The sequence below is a fragment of the Octopus bimaculoides genome, chromosome 29 (assembly GCF_046866305.1).
Source record: "Octopus bimaculoides isolate indiv1 chromosome 29, ASM4686630v1, whole genome shotgun sequence".
In the NCBI taxonomy this organism is placed as follows: Eukaryota; Metazoa; Mollusca; class Cephalopoda; order Octopoda; family Octopodidae; genus Octopus; species Octopus bimaculoides.
Window position 1 is genome coordinate 7,052,459 of NC_142956.1, and position 27,908 is coordinate 7,080,366.

General features: G+C 33.9%; 1 protein-coding gene across 20 annotated transcripts in view; it reads right to left on the bottom strand.

Annotated features, from left to right (window-relative positions):
* The window catches only part of LOC106882312 (uncharacterized), a 206,134-nt gene that overhangs the window by 50,432 nt on the left and 127,794 nt on the right, over positions 1-27,908 (bottom strand). For 19 of the 20 annotated variants that reach the window (XM_089345471.1, XM_089345467.1, XM_089345464.1 and 16 more), the window contains 12 exons: positions 27,274-27,392; positions 26,012-26,106; positions 24,141-24,193; positions 19,253-19,410; positions 16,442-16,556; positions 15,627-15,745; positions 14,577-14,671; positions 12,765-12,817; positions 7,460-7,617; positions 3,641-3,755; positions 2,469-2,587; positions 1,207-1,301 (listed from right to left, as the gene is read on the bottom strand). In XM_089345471.1, the coding sequence (XP_089201597.1) occupies positions 1,207-1,301; positions 2,469-2,587; positions 3,641-3,755; positions 7,460-7,617; positions 12,765-12,817; positions 14,577-14,671; positions 15,627-15,745; positions 16,442-16,556; positions 19,253-19,410; positions 24,141-24,193; positions 26,012-26,106; positions 27,274-27,392 (1,294 nt within the window). The remainder of the gene's footprint in view (positions 1-1,206; positions 1,302-2,468; positions 2,588-3,640; positions 3,756-7,459; positions 7,618-12,764; positions 12,818-14,576; positions 14,672-15,626; positions 15,746-16,441; positions 16,557-19,252; positions 19,411-24,140; positions 24,194-26,011; positions 26,107-27,273; positions 27,393-27,908) is intronic. The other variant, XM_089345476.1, reaches the window with a different exon arrangement.

The window sequence follows — 27,908 nt, forward strand, 5'->3', positions numbered from 1 at the left end:
TTTTCCCGGTGTCGTTTTGTTGTGTTATATATATATATATATATATATATATATATATATATATATATATATATATATATATATACATACATATATACATACCCGCACCCACACACACGCATACGCAAACACACAAATAATCATATATAAAGCCTTCCAGAAATGTAAGGATCACTGGGATATGAAAGAACATGACTGTGAACGTGTACTGGCGTCCTTGGCAACTCACTGGCATGTAAACGTGAATTGGCCTATTGGGTAAACAAAATAACTATCTTAGAATAGCATAGGTTTTCTGGTTTCCTGAATAATTTCTAAGTATGTATTTTTCATGGAAGTGTAACAATATGTAGAAAACCCGATGGTGTGAAAATCCAGTAACTGTCATCATTTCTCGAAGACATGAATGATATTTAATAATGTTATTGAATTCATTATTCAGTTGTTGTTTAACTTTTATTCTATGAAGTACACACACACAGGCACCCACCCACACACCCCACACACGCACACACACAGACACACACACATAAATATATATATGTACACACTAACTTAAATCCCGAACACCACATAGATTTTGGACTTTCTCAGTCGAAGCTGTAATTGAGCCTGCGGTCCGAAACTAAACAGATCTAAACGATATCTCTAAAATACATCTATAATGTGTATATAGCCCCGTCGAAGATGAGAATTACTTCTGTAATGCAATCATACTATTGTTTCAGTCCCAAGTTGAATACGAATGTCCTTATCTCGAATAAAATTAAGGACGTGAATGTCGCTTATCTCTGACGTCATCTAACAAACACCAACGGTGTGGTGTGAATCAGTCAAGCTTTACCTGCTGGGAATAGTAAACCAAGTGCTTTTAAATCAGGTCCGAATACTGTATGTTCAAGAATCGAATGAAGGGCAGATTTACATTTCCGGAATCATCTTGATTCCAAAATGTTTTAATAGGTCTATGTAGAGCAAATGAAGACTTAGATATATGGGTTCCGGACAGAGAAAACATCCCGTTTATGCCGGCAGTCAAATGACTGGAATGAGAAAAAGAATAAAAGAAGATATATATGTGTATGTGTATGTGTGCGTGTATATGTATACGTGTGTGTATATATGTGAAGAGATACGTGAGAGAGATAGAGAGATAGAGAGAAAGTTAAAAAGATTATGAAAGTCAAAGAATTCATAACTACTCACAGCTCTAGATACGTTTTCAGCAGTTTTTATATCTTCTTTGATATTCTTAAATGTTGAATTGTAAATCAGATGAAATAGAAACGAATTCGTCCAGCCTATAAAGAGATACAAACATAGAAGTATATATTATTAGAATTATAAATGAAACACACGCCACAAACGTACTGAGTGTGAAAATAAAGATACAAACATAAATATCTCAATAATAACAGTGTTGTGAGTTGTATAGAGACGAAAGGATCCTTCATCAGATTCATTCAGTTCATTTCCAACTGGCAAACGCATGAACACCACGCGATTTCATTTCGTTTGTTAATGGCAGCAGAGAAATTATAGTGTTGATAAAAGTCTGGAAAATCCGTAAATACACCGTCTGCCTTTTCTGTTGGTTAGTTCATAGGCTTGGATCATACAGCGATTTAGAATGCGTCATGGATGATATTTTATAATCTCTAAGAAAGGTAAAGTATGAAAAGTGATACATATCATTAATATATGTATAATGGCTGGCGCTAACATATCCAATGAACCATTTTATTGAATATTAATGAAAATAGTGGGTTTAACATGTTCAGTTGTTGTTTGGCTGGACTAGGGTTGTTGGTGCATCCCGTATCTTACTAGGCAAACAAATTGGTCCACCTATTCCATTTCAACTTTTTTGGGGGGTGATGACTTATATTTGTTATAATCTTGGATTTCTCCTGGTAATGTATACCGTACTTTGTTCTACAGTTACGAAGCTTAGTCACTGTCCCTTGCCCCTAGGAGCTGCCTGAACGTCTTTGTAATCAGAATGCTTTGAAGGATAATGTGCGATGATTCACCCGATTTCGTATCGAACCAAAGACTGTACTTAGAAACTTGGTTGCACCCTGTTACATGCATGATTCGTGATCAACAGCTTAGAATGATTGTAGGCTATCCCGGGCCGACCCGATCTTATACAGGTAAATGGTGGATGCAATGACACTAGGTAAAGCGCATGCTCCGATAAGTGACCTAAGATAAATACACAGATATTCAAACTCACACGCATATTAAATTGTCGTAACGGAATTCAAATACAAATACTAATTTCTTTCACATATATGTATCCTCCTCTTAATCCTCATGCGACTATACCACCTGCTCCTACTCCTCTTACTCCACCCGCGACTAATAGTCCTTCTCCTCCTCATCATTCTGCTACAACAGCTACAACTGCTAATGCTATTCCACTTGCTACTACTTCTACTGTAGTTGTATTTTGAAATACTCACGTGTAAGGTTATTTGGTTTTTCAGTGGTGCCCCCCGAGGTGTAACACTGAGACATGTCTGGTTCTTGCCAAATGCCAGTAAATGGGGAACAGTTTTGCATTTCTAGGTCTACCGCCGAGCTAAAGGCAACAACAAAATATATATAAAATATTATTAGACTTCGTTATGCATTTGCATTTCATGAATTTCAGAGAAATGTAAGAAAAACTATTAACCGGTTGGTGTATAAACTCACATTTTAGTAGAACGAAGATACCTTCAAAGCGTTTTGTCAGTAATCTGTTATTTACTTCACTCCCTATCCACAAAACCATTTTAAACGATCTAACTAAAATTAGGGTTAATAATTGCAACATGTGCTTTTATTTATTATATTTCGCTAAGACATATTTAATATAAGATGTGGGAACCGTATGGTTGAGGAACTCTTAAAGCACCATGATATTAGTCCAAATTGAGTGGAGAAATCATCTATTCATATATAGTCATAATCATGATCATCATCATCATCATCATCATCATCATCATCGTCGTCGTCGTCGTCGTCGTCATCAACATTATCATCGGCAGCAGAAATCATTGCTCATTTACTAATACCTGCAGAGAATTGACAAATTGCACTTGTTTAATTTGTCTTAAAACTTATGAAATTCAGACTCCAAGTGGAACATTTTATATGCTTAGCACATGTGATAGCCTGGTACAAGCGACAGAAATGTCAATATGCTGAGTCAGGTCACACGATGATCTACTTTCTTCGCTTTCCTCCCTATAGTCACCATATAGTGACAAAACGTGTTGTTCTACAGTAAATAGTACAATTGAATAAATAATATTACCCTGAATTCAAAAGAATTAGTTGCGCCTAGATATGTGCTTCCTCCATTACGTTTATTTTGAGACGTGAAAATCAAGGCAATTACTTGAATCTTCAGAACAAATGTTTTAATGACATTCAAATATTCGGAACAAAGAAAATATTGCTCGTGCAGCCAAGACAAAAAGTATGTCGCATACTGCGTAAAATATAAGATAGCATTGTTAAATGTTTTGATCAGACGCACATTAATTCTATCGTCTTAATCTATGTAGATGTTTCAATTACTATAGCATAGAATGTTCTCTAACTGAAACGTCAAAATGTGGGGAGAAGTAAAACAATACAAACGAACCAATATCTTGTTGATGTATTCGCACCACATGGGATGGTCACATTTGTTCCTACTTTTGTCATTGGCCAGTAGAAAGTATGACTGTTCGTTGATGTCGTGTTTTCATTACAAACCACTGAAAAAGAAAGAAAACGCTTATATGAGGGAGTTTATTGGTTTGGTTTATATACTGGAAAATACATGCATATTGATAATGGTGAGTAGTTGTAATAGTTTTGATTGGAGTAGTAGCAGCAGCAGCAACAGCAGCAGCAACAGCAGTAGTAGTAGTAGTAGTAGTAGTAGTAGTAGTAGTAGTGGTGGTGGTGGTGGTGGTGGTGGTGGTGGTAATATTATTATTAATATAATTTGGATATGCTAACTGTTTTTAGGCCGATTATATATTCCTGAATATATCTTGTGACATAGACGCACGAAAAGATAAAAACCTCCGAATATGTAAATATTTATAATTATTTTGTAATCCTTTTAAGGTAAATCAGGCTTAACCCAAATAAACGATTCATCAATTCCTTCAAAATTGGCTCACCAATTCCAAAGTTGCAGAAGAAGGGCATTGTGACAAGTGGTGTATAACAACATCTGATACTGTGTTCCATACAAATGTATGCATAAATACATACATATATATATACATATATATTTATGCGTATTTGTTTATATTTTTACACATCGTCGAGCAATTTTACATGGGATGAAATGACTGGTTTAAAGGATGCTATTTTCTCAAAGCGACTATTCAACTGATATCGGTGCTAAAATTTATTAATAAAAAACGGAACGATGTATAGGGAAAGAACTTATATCATTATTCGGCTTTGTGTAGATGTATTTTCCTTGAATTAGTGTTCATTAAGTGTGAACTTGTCTCTTTCTTGTGAGTGTCGATGATTCTCTTGTTCAGAAATATACTAGACCACGTTGCCAAATGAACTTTTCATTCTGAGGGTATCTCCAACACATTTCGCTTTTCCAGCTTGTTACGGCATAGCAAGGTATACAATTTTCAACCAAGCAGAGCCTGATTCTATTTCATTCGAGATATAAGACAGAGTGTTCCTGCAACATCAAGCTGATTTTATACGGAATTGTTTCCTGGTTTAATAGCTTTGTATAAATGTTTGATGACTTAACATCGGTAGCAACTCTGGCAGAATTGATTAAGAATCGATAGATATAACATTGCTTAGACCCTTACTGTTCTGACTGCTTCTGCCTCTTGATGGCTGTTAGAAAGACAATTAGGTTCATCAACCTGACTCCTTGAACTAGTGGTTCATCTGTGTTGCAGAGACACACCGTCTAAAGGAGGGATGATTTCTTCGATGATGAATATTAACAACAATCAGACATTTACGTTTAAATGTGCCAGAAGGTAGTAACAATGAATAGAGTAAGTACCGAAAATTACACTCAGAGTCACAAGTCCGAGCAAGGCTTTTTGTGGAAGGCTAGCAGTCACCTATGCTACCAGCTTCCCCTTTCCAGGTTACGGTAGTTTTCCAAATGAAAGGCAAAGACCGATACAACTTGATAACAGTGACATCGCGATTAATTTCTGTAGCTGAAAGTACTGAAGTAATGTGAAATAAGTTGTTTGCTCAAGAACATAACACCAGGCACCGTCTAAAAATCGAAGTCACTATATCATGATTGTCAGCCCGACGCTCTAGACACCGAATCAATCGCCTTCACTTAACAATGAATGGGTACATTATTATTCGACGATGTTTTAAGAGGAACATCTGGTAAAGAAAACAGCCATGAATTCGGACAACAAAAATTAATAACCTTATATTAAACTAGCAGAAATAGCCGGTGTTGCCCGTGTTAGGGATTCACACAGACAGACAGACAGACATAATAGACAGACAGACAGACAGACACACGCACACACACACACACACACACACACACACACACACACTCCCAATACATGTAGGATTCCTCACCATACAGGTGACAGGCACAGATGTAAGATGCATTACGGATCTATAGCAATTGGAAGGGCATGACCCAATTGAAATAACAACGTGTGACGTTTGGAGTAAAGGGAAATGAAAGTGTCGCCTCTGGAGTTTGCAAATGACCACTATACCGATAGGTAACTGTGCAGACAAAATGTACAATCGATAAATGTCTTAGAACAACCAGTCTCTCATCTGGGAAGGCCTTGAAATCAATGTTACCAACTGGGGACTATGTGTGTTGCAGTGATAATAAAAAGACTCAAAGGAGGTCTGCAACGAAATAATTTTACTCAACACTTTGCAAGTGAATCAGTGGAGGCAAAGATGCGTCTCATTTACTTGACAATTTATGCACCACATTGCAAAAATCACATGTAAGTATATCTGAAAGGGTAGTCTTACACTGTTGTACCGTTGAATTACAAATAATGCTCATCTGTTATGTTCGGGTTAAAATTTCATTAACATCAAAAATATTTGAATTTTCATGGGAGTTATGGCCGTTATGCATAGAATATAATTTCCAAATTTCATAAAGATACATTCAGTACTTTAAACGTAGTTTTGGATAAGAAAACAAATGACTAATGTGTGTGTTTGTGTGCATGTGTATGTGTGTGATGGGTGTATATATGTATGGATATCTGTATGCATGTATATATATATGTATATATGTGTACGTATTACATGTAAATCTACACATATGTATACATATACATGTATGCATATAGATCTATATCTATATATATATCTATACATATACGTGTATATATACATCTATATGTATACATATACATCTCTCTCTTTCTCTATCACTCTCTACCTCTCTCTCTGAAAGTATCTGTCATTACAGTATCGAAATGTGATTGTTTCAGTTCGTGGAATAGTTTCATTTTTAAAGTAAAAGTATTTGACATGAGTGTTTTTGTTTCACTTTTGACACGTAATACTTAAATAGTGGAGGAGATATTATGTTCCCGTGGGCGCGAACTCTGCAAGAAGTTATAAACATTTGTTGACTAAAACACAACTGGAACCCTAAGTAAGGCATCTGTAAAATCTGAATGAAATTGCTTGCGTAGTTCTCGAGTTTTAGGGATTCACACAGAGAGACAGACGGACAGCCAGACAAAGTTTCTAGTTTCAAATCGGAACTTGTCTATCTAGATTAAAATGAATAATCCGTCATTTAGTTTAATGCCACCACCTGGCAGGTTTGATACCATTAGTAGAGCGGAATTTTCTTATTTAGAGCATATCTCCAGTTTGGTGATACTTTGCTTCGACTGTCTCATCATCCACGAAGACTCTGTAAAGTTTCAGGGGAACTGATCTTCCTCTTTATTAAGAGATAAAGAAACTTTACCATTCTTATGAATTAACATGTCATGAGGAAACTAAAACGGTCACTTTCTTTCCTGTAGAGACGACGACAGTTATGACTAAAGATTTCCTTCCATCACAAGCCTCAGCACCACAGTATTGTTCTACTTTGTCTCCATAAGACTTAGATATACACACATTAAGTAGAAAACAAATATCTCCTGTAGAATTTCCATAAACCAAGCTACAATGAATGAAAGGATTCAGCTGACAGTGGGAAGTAGAAAGAGAATATTATAAATAAATTACCAGACACATTATTGATTTGAGAAAAAAGGTGCATATGTGTGTTGGTGTGTATGTATGTTTGTGTGGGTGTGTGTTTGTATTTGTGTCTTTGTGAGTATCCTTAATATTATTCAATTCTTATTAAGATGCTGATGACGACGACGACGACAGCGTATGTGATAATGGTGATGATGGTGATTGTGTTGGCTAAAGACATGGCAAGAAACGTACTACTTACTTTCACCAATCAATTCCATCTCATCTTGCTTAATCCCCAAATTACGCAATACCTTTGATGAGTTAAGAGTTTCAAAAATTTGTTTGAAAACTTCATCTTTAGTAACATTATCAGGTACAGAGCAATTAATACTAAATACGTCTTTCAGTTCCTCTAATCTGAAATAGAATATTAAAAAGCGATTAAAATAATATAATTATTTTCAACAATATCTACCACGTTATTTCATGAAAAATTTACGAATCAAATTTTATTTTGCTTTTGTTGTTGTATGTGTGTGTATCTTTATGTGTGTGTATCTCGTTGGCACGAATTTGGTGTCTATTCTGTAATCTGTGATTTTCCTTTGTCTCAGCTTAATTTGAAAACTTCTTTTTTGCCGTCTTATAAACCCATTTGTCTTCATAAAAAAGGCAAAATTTGTTTCTTGTCGTATATATATATATATATATATATATATATATATATATATATATATATATATATATATAAAATATACATATATATATATATATATATATATATATATATATATATATATATATATATATATATATATATATATATGTATGTATATATATATATATATATATATATATATATATATATATATATATATATATATATATATATATATATATATATATATATATATATATATATATATATATTATAAAATCTGGTAATTAGTCATATATTAATTAATATCGATTAATTATCAGGAGGCCAGCACATGTAAAGAATCAAAGAGATTCAGAATTATAATCTGTAATCTCAGGGGATTAAGGTACATTTTAAAAAATAACGTCGACCACTAACGTGGACAATTAATGCGCTAGAAATAGATCACATCTTGTGTCTATTAAGACCTAAAATGTTCTCAACATGAAATATAGCAGCATACCAAAAACGTGAGCGGGTAAGACATTTAAAATCACCTAAAAAATCATTATTAAACAGGAACCAGGTTTCGGATTTAACAAATTCTTACCGTTTGTCTATTCCTCATCAGCCTGATTTGTAATGTAACCGTAATTATCAGAATCGTATACAGAGTTGCCCACCGCCATGGGTGCGCGTGCATATGGTTCTGCTAATTACAGTTTAATGGTAAAATTCAAAAGTCTACGTTTTGGCGCGCTAATTCCAGGAATATATCTGCAAAAAATATTTACTGCGTCGTATATATTCAGTATGAGAACATGAGTAATGGGTAAAATATTATTATAAAATCTGGTAATTAGTCATATATTAATTAATATCGATATATATATGTATATATATATGTATATATATATATATATGTATATATATATATATATATATATATATATATATATATATATATATATATATATATATATATATATATATATGTATGTATATTTTATGTATATATATATATATATATATATATATATATATATATATATATACGACAACAAACAATTTTTGCCTTTTTATGAAGACAAATGGGTCTATAAGACGGCAAAAAAAGTGTTCAAATGAAACTGAGACAGAAAAATCACAGATAACAGAATAGACGTCAAATTCGTACCAACGACTTTATATAATTCCCCGCCTCCATACATTTGAGCATATTACCATGACTTTTAACATATAGAAAGAATATATATATATATATATATATATATATATATATATATATATATATATATATATATAAACAGAGAAGATAAAAATTATATATGCTAATAAAAATACAAATATATATCTATATATATATAACGGCTATCAAGAAGGTAAATGTAATCGGCTAAACATTTTAAAGCGTGTCATGCGAATAAAAAACTAAATAAAATAAAAAAATGTTTTACTCTCCACAATTAAAAATATGTCAAAAAAGTTCATTTCATAAAAATGTTCTATTCAAAAACCATAAGAAATGTTGGTATTAGTAATAAGGATTTGAGTCTTTCGGGGAAATCCTGTAATTGTAGAAGCCCTAGGTTATGCCCCCTTGACAGATTCTGTCTGATTACGGATACTATATATATATGCGTTGTTAAAGAGGAGGGTAATCTAGGTAGATTTTAAATAGTCAGTATTGTTAATTTTAAGGCGACATGTAGGACCCATGTGAATTGAGATGCTACATTGAGTTCGGTAGTTAAAATAATTGCTAAAAGCTTAGTGCCTAGTGTTGATTTTGTTGTTTTGCATATGGGCTGTGACATTTATTTGCTTTTTCTCCCAGTTAGGGGCGAAAATTGAATGCGTAAAACGGTGCAGACGCCCAAGGCTGCTAGGGCCGGGACCTACGCTTCTGCAGCCAGTTAGCTAAAGAACGCTTCCACCGTCAACCTCGAAATTTAGGAGGCGGTGTTAGTTGAATTCATAGTAGAGGAAAGCAAACAGTTAATACAGTGGGAGGGATTAAAGTTAAAGTGACTCCTCCTGAAGAGATTACCAATTTAGAACGGAAAAAATTTGTCATATAAAGAACTATGTCACTGAAAAGGAAAAAGATTGAAATAGCACGTGAGGAGGCAATTAAGAATCGATTCCAACAAATAATGAACGACATAACATCCTTCAGTAGAGGAAGGAGGTTCGGCAAAGCATACGTGCGTTTTGCAACCATACAGGACGCACAATAGCAAACAATAACCCCATTAAAGTCGGAAAATGGGTTCTCCTGCAAATATATCTTTGCAAGAGTGTTGCGAGAGTCAGAATTGGCAGGATGCCCCCACGAGATAAAGGAAATGTGGCTCATAGCTGCAATTTTAATGAATACGGACGAAAGCCAACAATTTTACAAGCTTCAAGAATAAAACAACTGAACTGGTGGAGCTACGGATTCGAAGTGACAATCCAAGACACCCAAAATGTCCTGGATTGAATATGCGATGAAATTGAGCTACCAGAAGATATAAAGTTACGAGTGGTGGTAGAGGTGAACCCTCCCACTTGCTGCCATTGTAAAACGAAGGGCCACGTAAAAGTAAATTGCCCCAAATCAAAGGTCACCAGCCCGAGGGAGGATACGAGAACGAGGAAGAAAACAACGATAGTAATAACATTGAAACCAAGAAGTACCAAGCAGGAAGAGGAGGGGACCGAGGAATTCACTGCCTAAAAAGTTTAAAAAAAAGAAAGAAGATATAGAAAAGAGTAGAAACAGACAGAGAACACAACCACCTCACTAACACCTCAGAAATAAACCACCTTTGCATACAAACATGCTACTCCTAATAAGGATTCACAGACAAAAAGAGACACACAAGAAGACACACTACGCAGCCAAACCACAAGGATAAACTTCACATATATGGTAGCATACAAAAAAGATACAGCAATCGATAAAAGTTTAATAAATGTTAGAAACATCGTTAGAATATAACCACATAGCAGTACACAAAACATGAATAGCATTATGATAGATATACAATATTACAAAGCATCTTAAGACACTTTTAAAACAGACATACTTCCACTGAGGCTAGAGGTGAGATATGACACCCTCCCCCATGGTGGTAGATCTCGACGGACCAGGTACATACATTTTATGGCCAAAGGAAAATTTTAAATATCGTAAAATGATTACCCTCATTATTATATATTCATCTTATCCATCGCTTTGTGTTTTATGTCCCCACGTCGTGTTGTCCGTCCACGTGTCGTCTACTCTATGTTCGGGCCTCTGTTCTTAATAAAGAAATACCTGTGAACGACTAATTGTTGAGATACCTGTGTATCCTGATGAGGTAATCATTAACGACGTGCACATTAACTCGTAATCGAACCGCGACAGTGAAGTCCCGGAATGGCCCAAGATGTGTTTGATTTGATTTTGTGTAATTCTCTTTTGCTCCTGGACCCTAATATTCTATGTGTTTTTAGGAAATGAACTTCTTTGATATATTTTTAATTGAAGGGAGGAAAAATAGGATTTTAGTCGCTTGATATTTTATTTTGGGTTTTTAGTCACTTGACACGCTTTAGAATATTTAGTCGATTGTATATACCTTCTTGATAAGCTGTTCTATATATTTGTGTTTTCATTTGCATATATAGTTTTTACCTTCTGTGTTTGTTATATACGCATTCTTTTTGTTTGCTAAAGGGCATCGTAATATCTATATCTGACGGTCTCTGTAGCCCCTTTGCTCTTTGAAATTACAAGGCGGATTGTGTGCACACTAAAATATTCTGTCCAAGGGACACTCTGTAAGGCCATAGAAAACCTACCAAAACTGTTGGGGGTGATTACAGAGATATATATATATGCACCTGTGTTCACACTCAAGTGCAGTCCTCTGTGTGTGTCTCTCTCTCTTTCAATATGTATATATATATATATATATAAAAATATGCATATATATATGATTAATAAATTCAAAATAGGATAAAAAACTTTTACAAAATTTTATTAGGAAGCTAGTGTGCAAAAAAAATTCATAAGGGAAATATCTATTCCTAAGAATATAATTATTCGTTTATATTTATATAAGGGCATTTCTACAGAATAATGGCACACAACAGACTTCCCAAATAAACACATTTTAGTACTGAATGCGAGGAAAGCAATCCTCAAAAGAAACCAACTTTTCAAAAAAAGTTTCAACTATGTATCCACCGATTTCGCGATTACCAGAATGAAATGTAGTTTCCGTTCATCAGCATAGTATAGTACCATATATATATAAATAAACAAAATCCTCACCTTCCCGAAACGAACACATTATGTATCCTACAAAAAAAGCGAATGATGTGTATCTATATATATCTCTTCAAAAAAAGCTTTTTGAAGCGATATATATAGATAAACATCATTCCCTCTGCTTTGCCGAATACGTAAGGTGTTCGTTTTGGTAAGGTTAGGATTTCGTTTATTTATATATATTTGGTATTATATTATGCTGATGAACGGAAACTAGATTTCATTCTGGTAATCGCGAAATCGGTGGATACATAGTTGAGACCTTTTTTGAAAAGTTGGTTTCTTTTGGGGGTTGCTTTCCTCGCATTCGGTACTAAAATGTTTTTATTTGGGAAGTTTGTTGTGTGGCATTATTCTGTAGAAATGCCCTTATATAAATATACATATATATATATATATATATATATATATATATATATATATATATATATATATATATGTAAGTTTATTTATAATACAGATGAAGGGTTGACTAAAAGTATAAATTTGTGTTTTATGTTTTACAAATACAGCATTCTCGAGGTAAAAATTAATTCATACTCAAATCGTAGATCAATGGAATATTTTGATCCCAAATATAACAAAATTCTAATTAACGTTAAATGCCATTTTACTTACCCACAATATTCAACTTCACACGTTCCTCTCAAGTTTGATAATTCATACTCCAACTGCAATAGTCGTATATACATTATGTGAAAGAGGACTCAATAATGAAGTAAAAGTACAGATTTATTTACTACTAGCAGAAGCACCCGGCGTTGCCTGGGAATGAAATTTTTCCATGGATATTCGAAGAAAAAAAAAGCAAAATATGATGTATAGAAATATGTTCTTAATATATAAAGCTGTAAATCCATGCCATATATGAAAGGAGACATGCGGGAGACTGTTTTCCCTTCCCAAACCTGGGGTCAAATGCGGCAAACTGGTCCATCGACTCTATAAGATATGACACATTAGATGGCTATTTTTAATGAAAGATCTCCGCAATGGCGCATATATCAGACATTTCTTTAATCTTTTAGTTGCTTCAGGCTTAATCATCGTCCATCATGCGTCACGACCTTGAAGATTTTACTCCAAAACCAGTACTTATTTATATAAATTGTATTTATTCTTTTGGTCACATTTTCCAAATGAAGTCCACTTAATATCCACGGTTACGATGATGTCATAGGATGTTATCCTGGCTCTAAACTATGAGTTCACCACATTCTACAGTAGAAAGAGGTGTAATCAAATAACATTTGATATTCCTGGTGTCGTATTTGTGTGTTACGTTTATATATATATGTATATATATATACATACATACATACTCGCACACGCACACACACATACGCAAACACACAAATAAACATATATAAAGCCTTATAGAAATGTAGGGATAATTGGGATATGAAAGAACATGACTGTGAACGTGTACTGGCGTCCTTGGCAACTCACTGGCATGTAAACGTGAATTGGCCTATTGGGTAAACAAAATAACTATCTTAGAATAGAATAGGTTTTCTGGTTTCCTGAATAATTTCTAAGTATGTATTTTTCATGGAAGTGTAACGATATGTAGAAAACCCGATGGTGTGAAAATCCAGTGACTGTCATCATTTCTCGAAGACATGAATGATATTTAATAATGTTATTGAATTCATTATTCAGTTGTTGTTTAACTTTTATTCTATGAAGTACACACACACAGGCACCCACCCACACACCCCACACACGCACACACACAGACACACACACATAAATATATATATGTACACACTAACTTAAATCCCGAACACCACATAGATTTTGGACTTTCTCAGTCGAAGCTGTAATTGAGCATGCGGTCCGAAACTAAACAGATCTAAACGATATCTCTAAAATACATCTATAATGTGTATATAGCCCCGTCGAAGATGAGAATTACTTCTGTAATGCAATCATACTATTGTTTCAGTCCCAAGTTGAATACGAATGTCCTTATCTCGAATAAAATTAAGGACGTGAATGTCGCTTATCTCTGACGTCATCTAACAAACAACAACCTTGTGGTGTGAATCAGTCAAGCTTTACCTGCTAGGAATAGTAAAGCAAGTACTTTTAAATCAGGTCCGAATACTGTATGTTCAAGAATCGAATGAAGGGCAGATTTACATTTCCGGAATCATCCTGACTCCAAAATGTTTTAATAGGTCTATGTAGAGCAAATGTAGACTTAGATATATGGGTTCCGGACAGAGAGAACTTCCCGTTTATGACAGCACTCAAATGACTGGAATGAGAAAAAGAATAAAAGAAGATATATATGTGTATGTGTGTGTCTGTGTGCGTGTATATGTATACGTGTGTGTATATATGTGAAGAGCTACGTGAGAGAGATAGAGAGATAGAGAGAAAGTTAAAAACATTTTGAAAGTCAAAGAAGTCACAACTACTCACAGCTCTAGATACGTTTTCAGCAGTTTTTATATCTTCTTTGATATTCTTAAATGTTGAATTGTAAGTCAGATGCAATAGAAAGGAATTTGTCCAGCCTATAAAAAGATACAAAAATAAAAGGATATATCATTACAATTATAAATGAAACACACGCCACAACTGTTCTGAGTGTGAAAATAAAGATACAAACATAAATATCTCAATAATAACAGTGTTGTGAGTTGTATAGAGACGAAAGGATCCTTCATCAGATTCATTCAGTTCAATTCCAACTGGCAAACGCATGAACAGCACGCAATTTCATTTCCTTTGTTAATGGCAGCAGAGAAATTATAGTGTTGATAGACGCCTGGAAAATCCGTAAATACGCCGTCTGACTTTTCTGTTGGTTAGTTCATAAGCATGTTTCATACAGTGATGTAGAATGCATCACGAAAGATATCTTATAAACACTGACAAAAGGTTATGTATGAAAAGTGATAGATATCATTACTATCTGTATAACGGCTTACGCTACCATATAAGCGGGTTTAACTGGTTCAATTCTTGCTTGACTGGACAAGGGTGTTTGGTGCATCCGATATCTGAATAGGCAAACAAAGGTTTCTGGTCTACTGTATTTTGCTCTACAGTTACTAGGCTTAGTCACTGTACCTTGCCCCTAGGAGTTGCCTAACCTCCTTTGTAAGCAGAATGCTTTGAAGGATAATGTGCTATTATTCATCGGATTTCGTATCGAATCAAAGATTGTACGCAGAAACTTTGATGCAGCCTGTTACTTGTATGATTTGCGATCATCAGCTTAGCCTGATTGTAGGCTTTCCCGGGACGACACGATCTTATATATGTAAATGGTGGATGCAATGACGCAATATAAAGCGCATGCTCTGATAAGTTACCTGAGAAAATATACAGATATGCAAACTCACAAGCATATTAAATTGTCGTAAAGTAATTCAAATACAAAGACAAACTTATTTCACATATACGTTTCCTCCTCCTACTCCACCTGCTACTACTCCTACTATATCTGTACTTCAAAATACTCACGTGTAGGCTCATTTGGTTTTTCAGTGATGTCCCCTGAAGTGTAACACTGTGACATGTCCGGTTCTTGCCAGACACCAGTAAATGGGGAACACTTTTGCATTTCTACGTCTATCGCCAAGCTACAGGAACAACGAAATAAATATAGAATATTATTAGACTTCCTTATGCGTTTTTATTTCATGAATTTCAGAGAAATATAAGAACAATTATTAACCGGTTGGTGTATAAACTCATATTTTAGGAGAAGGAAGAAGCATTTTGTCAGTAATCTGTTATTTACTCTACTCCCTATCCACAAAATCTTTTTAAAAGATCTAACTAAAGATTAGAATAAATAATTGCATGAAATAGTGTAGTAGAAACGACATACTGAGACTGGTCCCACGTTGATCTGCTTTCTTCGCTTTCCACCCTATAGTAACCATATAGTAACAAAACGTGTTGCTCTACAGTAAATAATACAATTGAATAAATAATATTGCCCTGAATTCAATAGAATTAGTTGCGTCAAGATATGTGCTTCCTCCCTTACGTTTATTTTGTGAGGTGAAAATCAAGGCAATTACTTGAATCTTCAGAACAAATGTATTAAAAAATTTGTAATATTCGGAAGAAAGAAAATATTGCTGGTGAAACCAAGACACAAATTATGTCACATACTGCGGAAAATATAAAATAGTATTGTTAAATGTTTTGGTCGAACGCACATTAAATCTATCGTCTTAATCTATGTAGATGTTTTAATTACTATAACGTAGAATGTTCTCTAGCTGAAACGTCAAAATGTGGGAAGAAGTAAAACAATACAAACGAACCAATGTCTTCTTGATGTATTTGCACCACATGGGATGGTCACATTTGTTCCTACTTTTGTCATTGGCCAGTAGAATGTACGATTCTTAGCTGATGTTGTGTTTTCATTGCAAACCACTGAAAAAGAACGAAAACGCTTTATATATGAAATATTTACTAGGGAATTCGTTGGTGTGGTTTATATACATTTATACATGTACAATAATAATGGTCAGTTGTTGTTTGTAGTGGCAGCAGCAGCAGCAGCAGTAGCAGTAGTAGTAGCAGTAGTAGTAGTAGTAGTAGTAGTAGTAGTAGTGGTAGTAGTGGTAGTAGTAAACAACTTTTTGGATATGCTAACTGCTTTTAAGACGATGATATATAATGATTCCTTAACATATCTTGTGACAGACGCAAGAAAAGATAAAAACCTCCGAATATGTAAATATTTATAATTATTATGTAATCCTTTTAAGGTAAATCAGGCTTAACCCAAATAAACGATTCATCAATTCCTTCAAAAGTGGCTCACCAATTCCAAAGTTGCAGAAGAAGGGCATTGTGACAAGTGGTGTATAACAACATCTGATACTCTGTTCCATACAAAGATATGCATAAATACATACATATATATACATATATATTTATGCGTATTTGTTTATATTTTTACACATCGTCGAGCAATTTTACATGGGATGAAATGACTGGTTTAAAGGATGCTATTTTCTCAAAGCGACTATTCAACTGATATCGGTGCTAAAATTTATTAATAAAAAACGGAACGATGTATAGGGAAAGAACTTATATCATTATTCGGCTTTGTGTAGATGTATTTTCCTTGAATTAGTGTTCATTAAGTGTGAACTTGTCTCTTTCTTGTGAGTGTCGATGATTCTCTTGTTCAGAAATATACTAGACCACGTTGCCAAATGAACTTTTCATTCTGAGGGTATCTCCAACACATTTCGCTTTTCCAGCTTGTTACGGCATAGCAAGGTATACAATTTTCAACCAAGCAGAGCCTGCTTCTATTTCATTCGAGATATAAGACAGAGTGTTCCTGCAACATCAAGCTGATTTTATACGGAATTGTTTCCTGGTTTAATAGCTTTGTATAAATGTTTGATGACTTAACATCGGTAGCAACTCTGGCAGAATTGATTAAGAATCGATAGATATAACATTGCTTAGACCCTTACTGTTCTGACTGCTTCTGCCTCTTGATGGCTGTTAGAAAGACAATTAGGTTCATCAACCTGACTCCTTGAACTAGTGGTTCATCTGTGTTGCAGAGACACACCGTCTAAAGGAGGGATGATTTCTTCGATGATGAATATTAACAACAATCAGACATTTACGTTTAAATGTGCCAGAAGGTAGTAACAATGAATAGAGTAAGTACCGAAAATTACACTCAGAGTCACAAGTCCGAGCAAGGCTTTTTGTGGAAGGCTAGCAGTCACCTATGCTACCAGCTTCCCCTTTCCAGGTTACGGTAGTTTTCCAAATGAAAGGCAAAGACCGATACAACTTGATAACAGTGACATCGCGATTAATTTCTGTAGCTGAAAGTACTGAAGTAATGTGAAATAAATTGTTTGCTCAAGAACATAACACCAGGCACCGTCTAAAAATCGAAATCACTATATCATGATTGTCAGCCCGACGCTCTAGACACCGAATCAATCGCCTTCACTTAACAATGAATGGGTACATTATTATTCGACGATGTTTTAAGAGGAACATCTGATAAAGAAATCAGCCATGAATTCGGACAACAAAAATTAAAAACCTTATATTAAATAACCGAATATTATGCGAAATACATTATTGATATTTAGAATTATTTTACTTTTGAAAAAAGAAAGGAAACGTTAATAAACATCTAGCGGTAACTGCTACTAATTGGCAATTAAAGCCAGACATACCCCGCATAATCTGTAGGCAATTAATTGGCAGAGTTGTAAAGCACGTTATGCGAAATAGCTTCGTGATATTTGTTCCGATTCTCTGAGCCATGATTTCAAATTTGGTTTCTTTATTTCCAGTTCTATAAAAGATTACGAGTCAGGCTGGGGCATCGGCGTAACTGGATGCTTTACCTTTCTCCTTCCAATATTTCACTTTCTAGTTTCAAATCGCAACTTGTCTATCTTGGCTAAAATGAATAATCTGTCATTTAGTTTAATGCCACCACCTGGCAGGTTTGATGCCATTAGTGGAGCGGAATTTTCTTATTTGGAGCATATCTCCAGTTTGGTGATACTTTGCTTCGACTGTCTCATCATCCACGAAGACTCTGTAAAGTTTCAGGGGAACTGATCTTCCTCTTTATTAAGAGATAAAGAAACTCTACCATTCTTATGAATTAACATGTCATGAGGAAACTAAAACGGTCACTTTCTTTCTTGTAGAGAAGACGACAGTTATGACTAAAGATTTCCTTCCATCACAAGCCTCAGCACCACAGTATTGTTCTACTTTGTCTCCATAAGACTTAGATATACACACATTAAGTAGAAAACAAATATCTCCTGTAGAATTTCCATAAACCAAGCTACAATGAATGAAAGGATTCAGATGACAATGGGAAGTAGAAAGAGAACATTATAAATAAATTACAAGACACATTATTGATTTGAGAAAAAAAGGTGCATGTGTATGTATGGGTGTGTGTGTGGGGGGTGTTTGTATTTGTGTGTTTGTGAATATCCTTAATATTATTCAATTCTTATTAAGATGCTGATGACGACGACGACGACGACAGCGTATGTGATGATGGTGATGAAGGTGATTGTGTTGGCTATAAAAATGGCAAGAAACGTACGACTTACTTTCACCAATCAATTCCATCTCATCTTGCTTAATCACCAAATTACGCAATGTCTGTGATGAGTTAAAAGTTTCAAAAATTTGTTTGAAAACTTCATCTTTAGTAACATTATCAGGTACAGAGCAATTAATACTAAATACGTCTTTCAGTTCCTCTAATCTGAAATAGAATATTAAAAAGCGATTAAAATAATATAATTATTTCAACAATATCTACCACGTTATTTCATTACATGAACATTTTACGAATCGAATTGTTAGTCTGACCTGTTTTCCTTTTTCCCCTGATTGTTTCCATATTTAACTCGTTTGTTTTCGTACTTCATTTTGTTGGCACAGCTGGTGACATCTTCTACTCATAAATGCATATACATACATATATGTATCTATATATTGTATGTATGTATGTATGTATGTATGTGCATGCGTGTGTTTACGTATGTATACATGTATGTATATGTATATGCGAATCTGTTTATTTTATTAGGTAATAGGCGTAGATGTATAGCTATGTGTATGTGTATGAGTCTATTTCTATTTATACATGTGTGTATATATAAATGGATACATATGTGTATATGGGGACATGCACACATGTGTATATTTGTATATGCGTGGATACGTATGTGCATATGTATAAATGTGGACGTATGAGTGTATATATATATGTGTGTATATATATATATATATGTATATACAAGTGCACATATGTATGTATATGTATATACATATATATATATATATATATATATATGTGTGTGTGTATCAGTATGCATGTATGTGTGTGTTTGTGTATATGTATTTATGTATGCATGTACGTTCTCACACATTTATAGGTATGTGTTGTCCAACCCACTATCCGGCAGCGTCCAATTCTCTAACGGTTTTTTTCAAATGAATCAAGTCATAACCTTATCCATCTATTGTTTTCATAATCGGTCATAATGTCCTACGTTTAAGATGATTCCCATGCTTTCCCTGATGAGAAGGTTACAATTTTAATATCAAAGATCCCTATGGATCACACAGGTTGTAATCCTTTGAAACATATGTAGGAAGTATGCAATTATGTAGGAAGTATGCATAATCTTGTCGTATATATATATATATATATATATATATATATATATATATATATATATATATACATATATATATATATATGTCGTATATATATATATATATATATATATATATATATATATATATATATATATATATATATATATATATATATATACATATATATATATATATATATATATATATATATATATATATATATACATATATATATATATATATATATATATATATACATATATATATATATGTCGTATATATATATATATATATATATATATATATATATATATATATATATATATATATATATATATATATATATATATATATATATATATACATATATATATATATATATATATATATATATATATATATATATATATATACATATATATATATATATATATATATATATATATGAATGTATATTTCATATATATATATACATATGTATATTTTATATATATATATATATATATATATATATATATACGACAAGAAACAATTTTTGCCATTTTTATGAAGACAAATGGGTTTATAAAACGGCAATAAAGAAGTTCTCAAATGAAACCGAGACACACAAAAAACACTGATTACTGAATAGACATCAAATTCGTGCCAACGACTTTATATAATTCCACACTTCCATACATTTCAGCATATATAAATATTACCATGGCTTTTAACATATAGAAAGAATATATATATATATATATATATATATAACAGAGAAGATAAAAATTATATATGCAAATAATAATACAAATATATATATATATATATATATATATATATATATATATATATATATATATATATATATATATATATATATATATGATACAGAGAAGATCAAAATTATATATGCAAATAATAATACAAATATATATATATATATATATATATATATATATATATATATATATATATATATATATATACATATATATATATATATTTATATAACGGCTATCAAGAAGGTATATGCAATCGGCTAAAAATCTTAAAGCGTGTCATGCGAATAAAACCCTAAATAAAATATCAGTCAAGTAAAAAATATGTTTTACTCTCCACAATTAAAAATATGTCAAAAAAGTTCATCTCATAAAAATGTTCTATTCAAAAAGCATAAGTAATGTTGGTATTAGTAATAGGGATTTTGGGTATTTCTGGGAAATCCTGTAATTGTAGAAAACCTAGGTCATGTCCCTTTGACAGATTCTGTCTGACTACTGATACTATATATATGCGTCGTTAAAGAGGAGGGTAATTTAGATAGATTTTAAATAGTCAGTATTGTCAATTTTAAGGCGACATGTAGGAACCATATGAATTGAGATGCTACATTGAGGTCGGTAGTTAAAATAATTGCTAAAAGCTTAGTGCCTATTTTTTTGCATATGGGCTGTGACATTTATTTGCTTTTTCTCCCAGTTAGGGGCGAAAATTGAATGCGTAAAACGGTGCAGACGCCCAAGGCTGCTAGAGCCGGGACCTACGCTTCTGCAGCCAGTTAGCTAAAGAACGCTTCCACCGTCAACCTCGAAATTGAGGAGGCGGTGTTAGTTGAATTCATAGTAGAGGAAAGCAAACAGTTAATACAGTGGGAGGGATTAAAGTTAAAGTGACTCCTCCTGAAGACATTACCAATTTGGAACGGCAAAAATTTGTCATATAAAGAAGTATGTCACTGAAAAGGAAAAAGATTGAAATAGCACGTGAGGAGGCAATTAAAAATCGATTCTAACAAATAATGAACAACATAACATCCTTCAGTAGAAGAAGGAGGTTCGGCAAAGTATACGTGCGTTTTGCAACCATACAGGACGCACAATAGCAAACAATGACCCCATTAAAGTCGGAAAATGGGTTCTTCTGCCAATATATCTTTGCAAGAGTGTTGCGAGAGTCAGAATTGATAGGCTACCCCACGAGATAAAGGAAATGTGGCTCATAGCTGCAATTTTAATGAATACGGACGAAAGCCAATAATTTTACAAGCTTCAGGAACAAAACAACTGAACTGGTGGAGCTACGGATTCGAAGTGACAATCCAAGACACCCAAAGACTTCTGGATAGAATATGCGATGAAATTGAGCTACCAGAAGATATAAAGTTACGAGTGCTGCCTTTGTAAAATGAAGGGCCACGTAAAAGTAAATTGCCCCAAATCAAAGTTCACCAGCCCGAGGGAGGATACGAGAACGAGGAAGAAAACAACGATAGTAATAACATTGAAACCAGGAAGTACCAAGCAGGAAGAGGAGGGGACCGATGAATTTACTGCCTAAAAATTAAAAAACAAAAGAAAGGAGATATAGAAACGAGGAAAATCAGACAGAAAACACAACCACCTCACTAACACCTCAGAAATAAAGCACCTTTGCATACAAACATGCTACTCCTAATAAGGATTCACAGACAAAAAGAGACACACAGGAAGACACACTACGCAGCCAAACCACAAGGATAAACTTCACATATATGGTAGCATACAAAAAAGATGGAGCAATCGATAAAAGTTTAATAAATGTTAGAAACATCATTAGAATATAACCACATAGCAGTACACAAAAAATGAATAGCATTATGATAGATATACAATATTACAAAGCATTTTAAGACACTTTTAAAACAGACATACTTCCACTGAGGTTAGAGGTGAGATATGACACCCTCCCCCATGGTGATAGATCTCGACGGACTAGATACATACATTTTAGGGCCTAAGGAAAATTTTAAATATTGTAAAACGATTATCCTCATTATTATATATTCATCTTATCCATCGCTTTGTGTTTTATGTCCCCACTTTGTGTTGTCTGTGGTTGTGTCGTCTACTCTATATTCGGGCATCTGTTCTTAATAAAGAAATACCTGTGAATGACTAATTGTTGAGATACCTATGTATCCTGATGAGGGAGCCATTAACGATGTGCACATTAACTCGTAATCCAACTGCAGCAGTGAACTCCCGGAATGGCCCAAGTTGTGTTTGATTTGATTATGTGTAATTCTCTTTTGCTCCTGGACTCCAATATTCTATGTTTTTTAGGAAATGAACTTTTTTGATATATTTTTAACTGAAGGGAGAAAAATGAGGATTTTAGTCGCTTGATATTTTATTTAGGGTTTTTAGTCTCTTGACACGCTTTAGAATATTTAGTCGATTGTATATACCTTCTTGATAAGCTGTTCTATATATTTGTGTTTTCATTTTGCATATATAGTTTTACCTTCTGTGTTTGTTATATACGTATTCTTTTTATATGTTAAAGGGCATCGTAATATCTATATCTGAAGGTCTCAGTAGCCCCTTTGCTCTTTGAAATTACCAGGCGGACTCTGGGCACACCAATATATTCTGTCCAAGGGACACTGTGTAAAGCCATAGAAATCCTACCAAAACTGCTGGTGGTGATGATAATAGTGATAATGATGATGGTGGTGATAAGGAAGATATATATATACACCTGTGTTCACACTCACTTGTAGTTCTCTGTCTCTCTCCCTCTTTCTATATATATATATATATATATATATATATATGTTTGTGTGTGTGTGTGTGTGTGTGTGTGTGTGTGTGTGTGTGTGTGTGTGTGTGTGCGTGCGTGTGTGTGTGTAAGTTTATTTACAATACAGATGAAGGGTTGACTAAAAGTATAAATTTGTGTTTTACGTTTTACAAATGCAGCATTGTTGATGCAAACATTAATTCATACTCAGATCTTAAAACAATGGAATATTTTGATCCCAAATATAACAGAATTTTAATAAACGTTCAATGCCATTTTACTTACCCACAATATTCAACTTCACACGTTCCTGCCACGTTTGATAATGCATACTCCATCTGCAACAGTCGTATATACATTATTTGTACGCAAATTAAGAAAGAAGACTCAATAATGAAGTAAAAGTACAAATTCAATTACTACTAGCAGAAGCACCCGGCGTTGCCTGGCAATGAAATCTTTCCATATATATTCGAAGAAAAAAAGCAAAATATGATGTATAGAAATATGTTATCTTAATATATAAAGCTGTAAATCCATGAGATATATGAAAGGAGACATGCGGCTGATTGTTTTCCCTTCCCAACCCTGGGGTCAAATGCGGCAAACTGGTCCATCGACTCTATAAGATATGACACATTAGATGGCTATTTTTAATGAAAGATCTCCACAAAGGCGCATATATCAGACATTTCTTTAATCCTTTAGTTGCTTCAGGCTTAATCATCGTCCATCATGCGTCACGACCTTGAAGATTTTACTCCAAAACCAGTACTTATTTATATAAATTGTATTTATTCTTTTGGTCACATTTTCCAAATGAAGTCCACTTAATATCCACGGTTACAATGATGTCATAGGATGTTATCCTGGCTCTAAACTATGAGTTCACCACATTCTACAGTAGAAAGAGGTGGAATCAAATAACATCTGATTTTCCCGGTGTCGTTTTGTTGTGTTATATATATATATATATATATATATATATATATATATATATATATATATATATATATATATATATATATATATACATATATACATACCCGCACCCACACACACGCATACGCAAACACACAAATAATCATATATAAAGCCTTCCAGAAATGTAAGGATCACTGGGATATGAAAGAACATGACTGTGAACGTGTACTGGCGTCCTTGGCAACTCACTGGCATGTAAACGTGAATTGGCCTATTGGGTAAACAAAATAACTATCTTAGAATAGCATAGGTTTTCTGGTTTCCTGAATAATTTCTAAGTATGTATTTTTCATGGAAGTGTAACAATATGTAGAAAAGCCGATGATGTGAAAATCCAGTGACTGTCATCATTTCTCGAAGACATGAATGATATTTAATAATGTTATTGAATTCATTATTCAGTTGTTGTTTAACTTTTATTCTATGAAGTACACACACACACACACAGGCACCCACCCACACACCCCACACACGCACACACACAGACACACACACATAAATATATATATGTACACACTAACTTAAATCCCGAACACCACATAGATTTTGGACTTTCTCAGTCGAAGCTGTAATTGAGCCTGCGGTCCGAAACTAAACAGATCTAAACGATATCTCTAAAATACATCTATAATGTGTATATAGCCCCGTCGAAGATGAGAATTACTTCTGTAATGCAATCATACTATTGTTTCAGTCCCAAGTTGAATACGAATGTCCTTATCTCGAATAAAATTAAGGACGTGAATGTCGCTTATCTCTGACGTCATCTAACAAACACCAACGGTGTGGTGTGAATCAGTCAAGCTTTACCTGCTGGGAATAGTAAACCAAGTGCTTTTAAATCAGGTCCGAATACTGTATGTTCAAGAATCGAATGAAGGGCAGATTTACATTTCCGGAATCATCTTGATTCCAAAATGTTTTAATAGGTTTATGTAGAGCAAATGAAGACTTAGATATATGGGTTCCGGACAGAGAAAACATCCCGTTTATGCCGGCAGTCAAATGACTGGAATGAGAAAAAGAATAAAAGAAGATATATATGTGTATGTGTATGTGTGCGTGTATATGTATACGTGTGTGTATATATGTGAAGAGATACGTGAGAGAGATAGAGAGATAGAGAGAAAGTTAAAAAGATTATGAAAGTCAAAGAATTCATAACTACTCACAGCTCTAGATACGTTTTCAGCAGTTTTTATATCTTCTTTGATATTCTTAAATGTTGAATTGTAAATCAGATGAAATAGAAACGAATTCGTCCAGCCTATAAAGAGATACAAACATAGAAGTATATATTATTAGAATTATAAATGAAACACACGCCACAAACGTACTGAGTGTGAAAATAAAGATACAAACATAAATATCTCAATAATAACAGTGTTGTGAGTTGTATAGAGACGAAAGGATCCTTCATCAGATTCATTCAGTTCATTTCCAACTGGCAAACGCATGAACACCACGCGATTTCATTTCGTTTGTTAATGGCAGCAGAGAAATTATAGTGTTGATAAAAGTCTGGAAAATCCGTAAATACACCGTCTGCCTTTTCTGTTGGTTAGTTCATAGGCTTGGATCATACAGCGATTTAGAATGCGTCATGGATGATATTTTATAATCTCTAAGAAAGGTAAAGTATGAAAAGTGATACATATCATTAATATATGTATAATGGCTGGCGCTAACATATCCAATGAACCATTTTATTGAATATTAATGAAAATAGTGGGTTTAACATGTTCAGTTGTTGTTTGGCTGGACTAGGGTTGTTGGTGCATCCCGTATCTTACTAGGCAAACAAATTGGTCCACCTATTCCATTTCAACTTTTTTGGGGGGTGATGACTTATATTTGTTATAATCTTGGATTTCTCCTGGTAATGTATACCGTACTTTGCTCTACAGTTACGAAGCTTAGTCACTGTCCCTTGCCCCTAGGAGCTGCCTGAAAGTCTTTGTAATCAGAATGCTTTGAAGGATAATGTGCGATGATTCACCCGATTTCGTATCGAACCAAAGACTGTACTTAGAAACTTGGTTGCACCCTGTTACATGCATGATTCGTGATCAACAGCTTAGAATGATTGTAGGCTATCCCGGGCCGACCCGATCTTATACAGGTAAATGGTGGATGCAATGACACTAGGTAAAGCGCATGCTCCGATAAGTGACCTAAGATAAATACACAGATATTCAAACTCACACGCATATTAAATTGTCGTAACGGAATTCAAATACAAATACTAATTTCTTTCACATATATGTATCCTCCTCTTAATCTTCATGCGACTATACCACCTGCTCCTACTCCTCTTACTCCACCCGCGACTAATAGTCCTTCTCCTCCTCATCCTTCTGCTACAACAGCTACAACTGCTAATGCTATTCCACTTGCTACTACTTCTACTGTAGTTGTATTTTGAAATACTCACGTGTAAGGTTATTTGGTTTTTCAGTGGTGCCCCCTGATGTGTAACACTGAGACATGTCCGGTTCTTGCCAAATGCCAGTAAATGGGGAACAGTTTTGCATTTCTAGGTCTACCGCCGGGCTAAAGGCAACAACAAAATATATATAAAATATTATTAGACTTCGTTATGCATTTGCATTTCATGAATTTCAGAGAAATGTAAGAAAAACTATTAACCGGTTGGTGTATAAACTCACATTTTAGTAGAACGAAGATACCTTCAAAGCGTTTTGTCAGTAATCTGTTATTTACTTCACTCCCTATCCACAAAACCATTTTAAACGATCTAACTAAAATTAGGGTTAATAATTGCAACATGTGCTTTTATTTATTATATTTCGCTAAGACATATTAATATAAGATGTGGGAACCGTATGGTTGAGGAACTCTTAAAGCACCATGATATTAGTCCAAATTGAGTGGAGAAATCATCTATTCATATATAGTCATAATCATGATCATCATCATCATCATCATCATCATCATCATCGTCGTCGTCGTCGTCGTCGTCATCAACATTATCATCGGCAGCAGAAATCTTTGCTCATTTACTAATACCTGCAGAGAATTGACAAATTGCACTTGTTTAATTTGTCT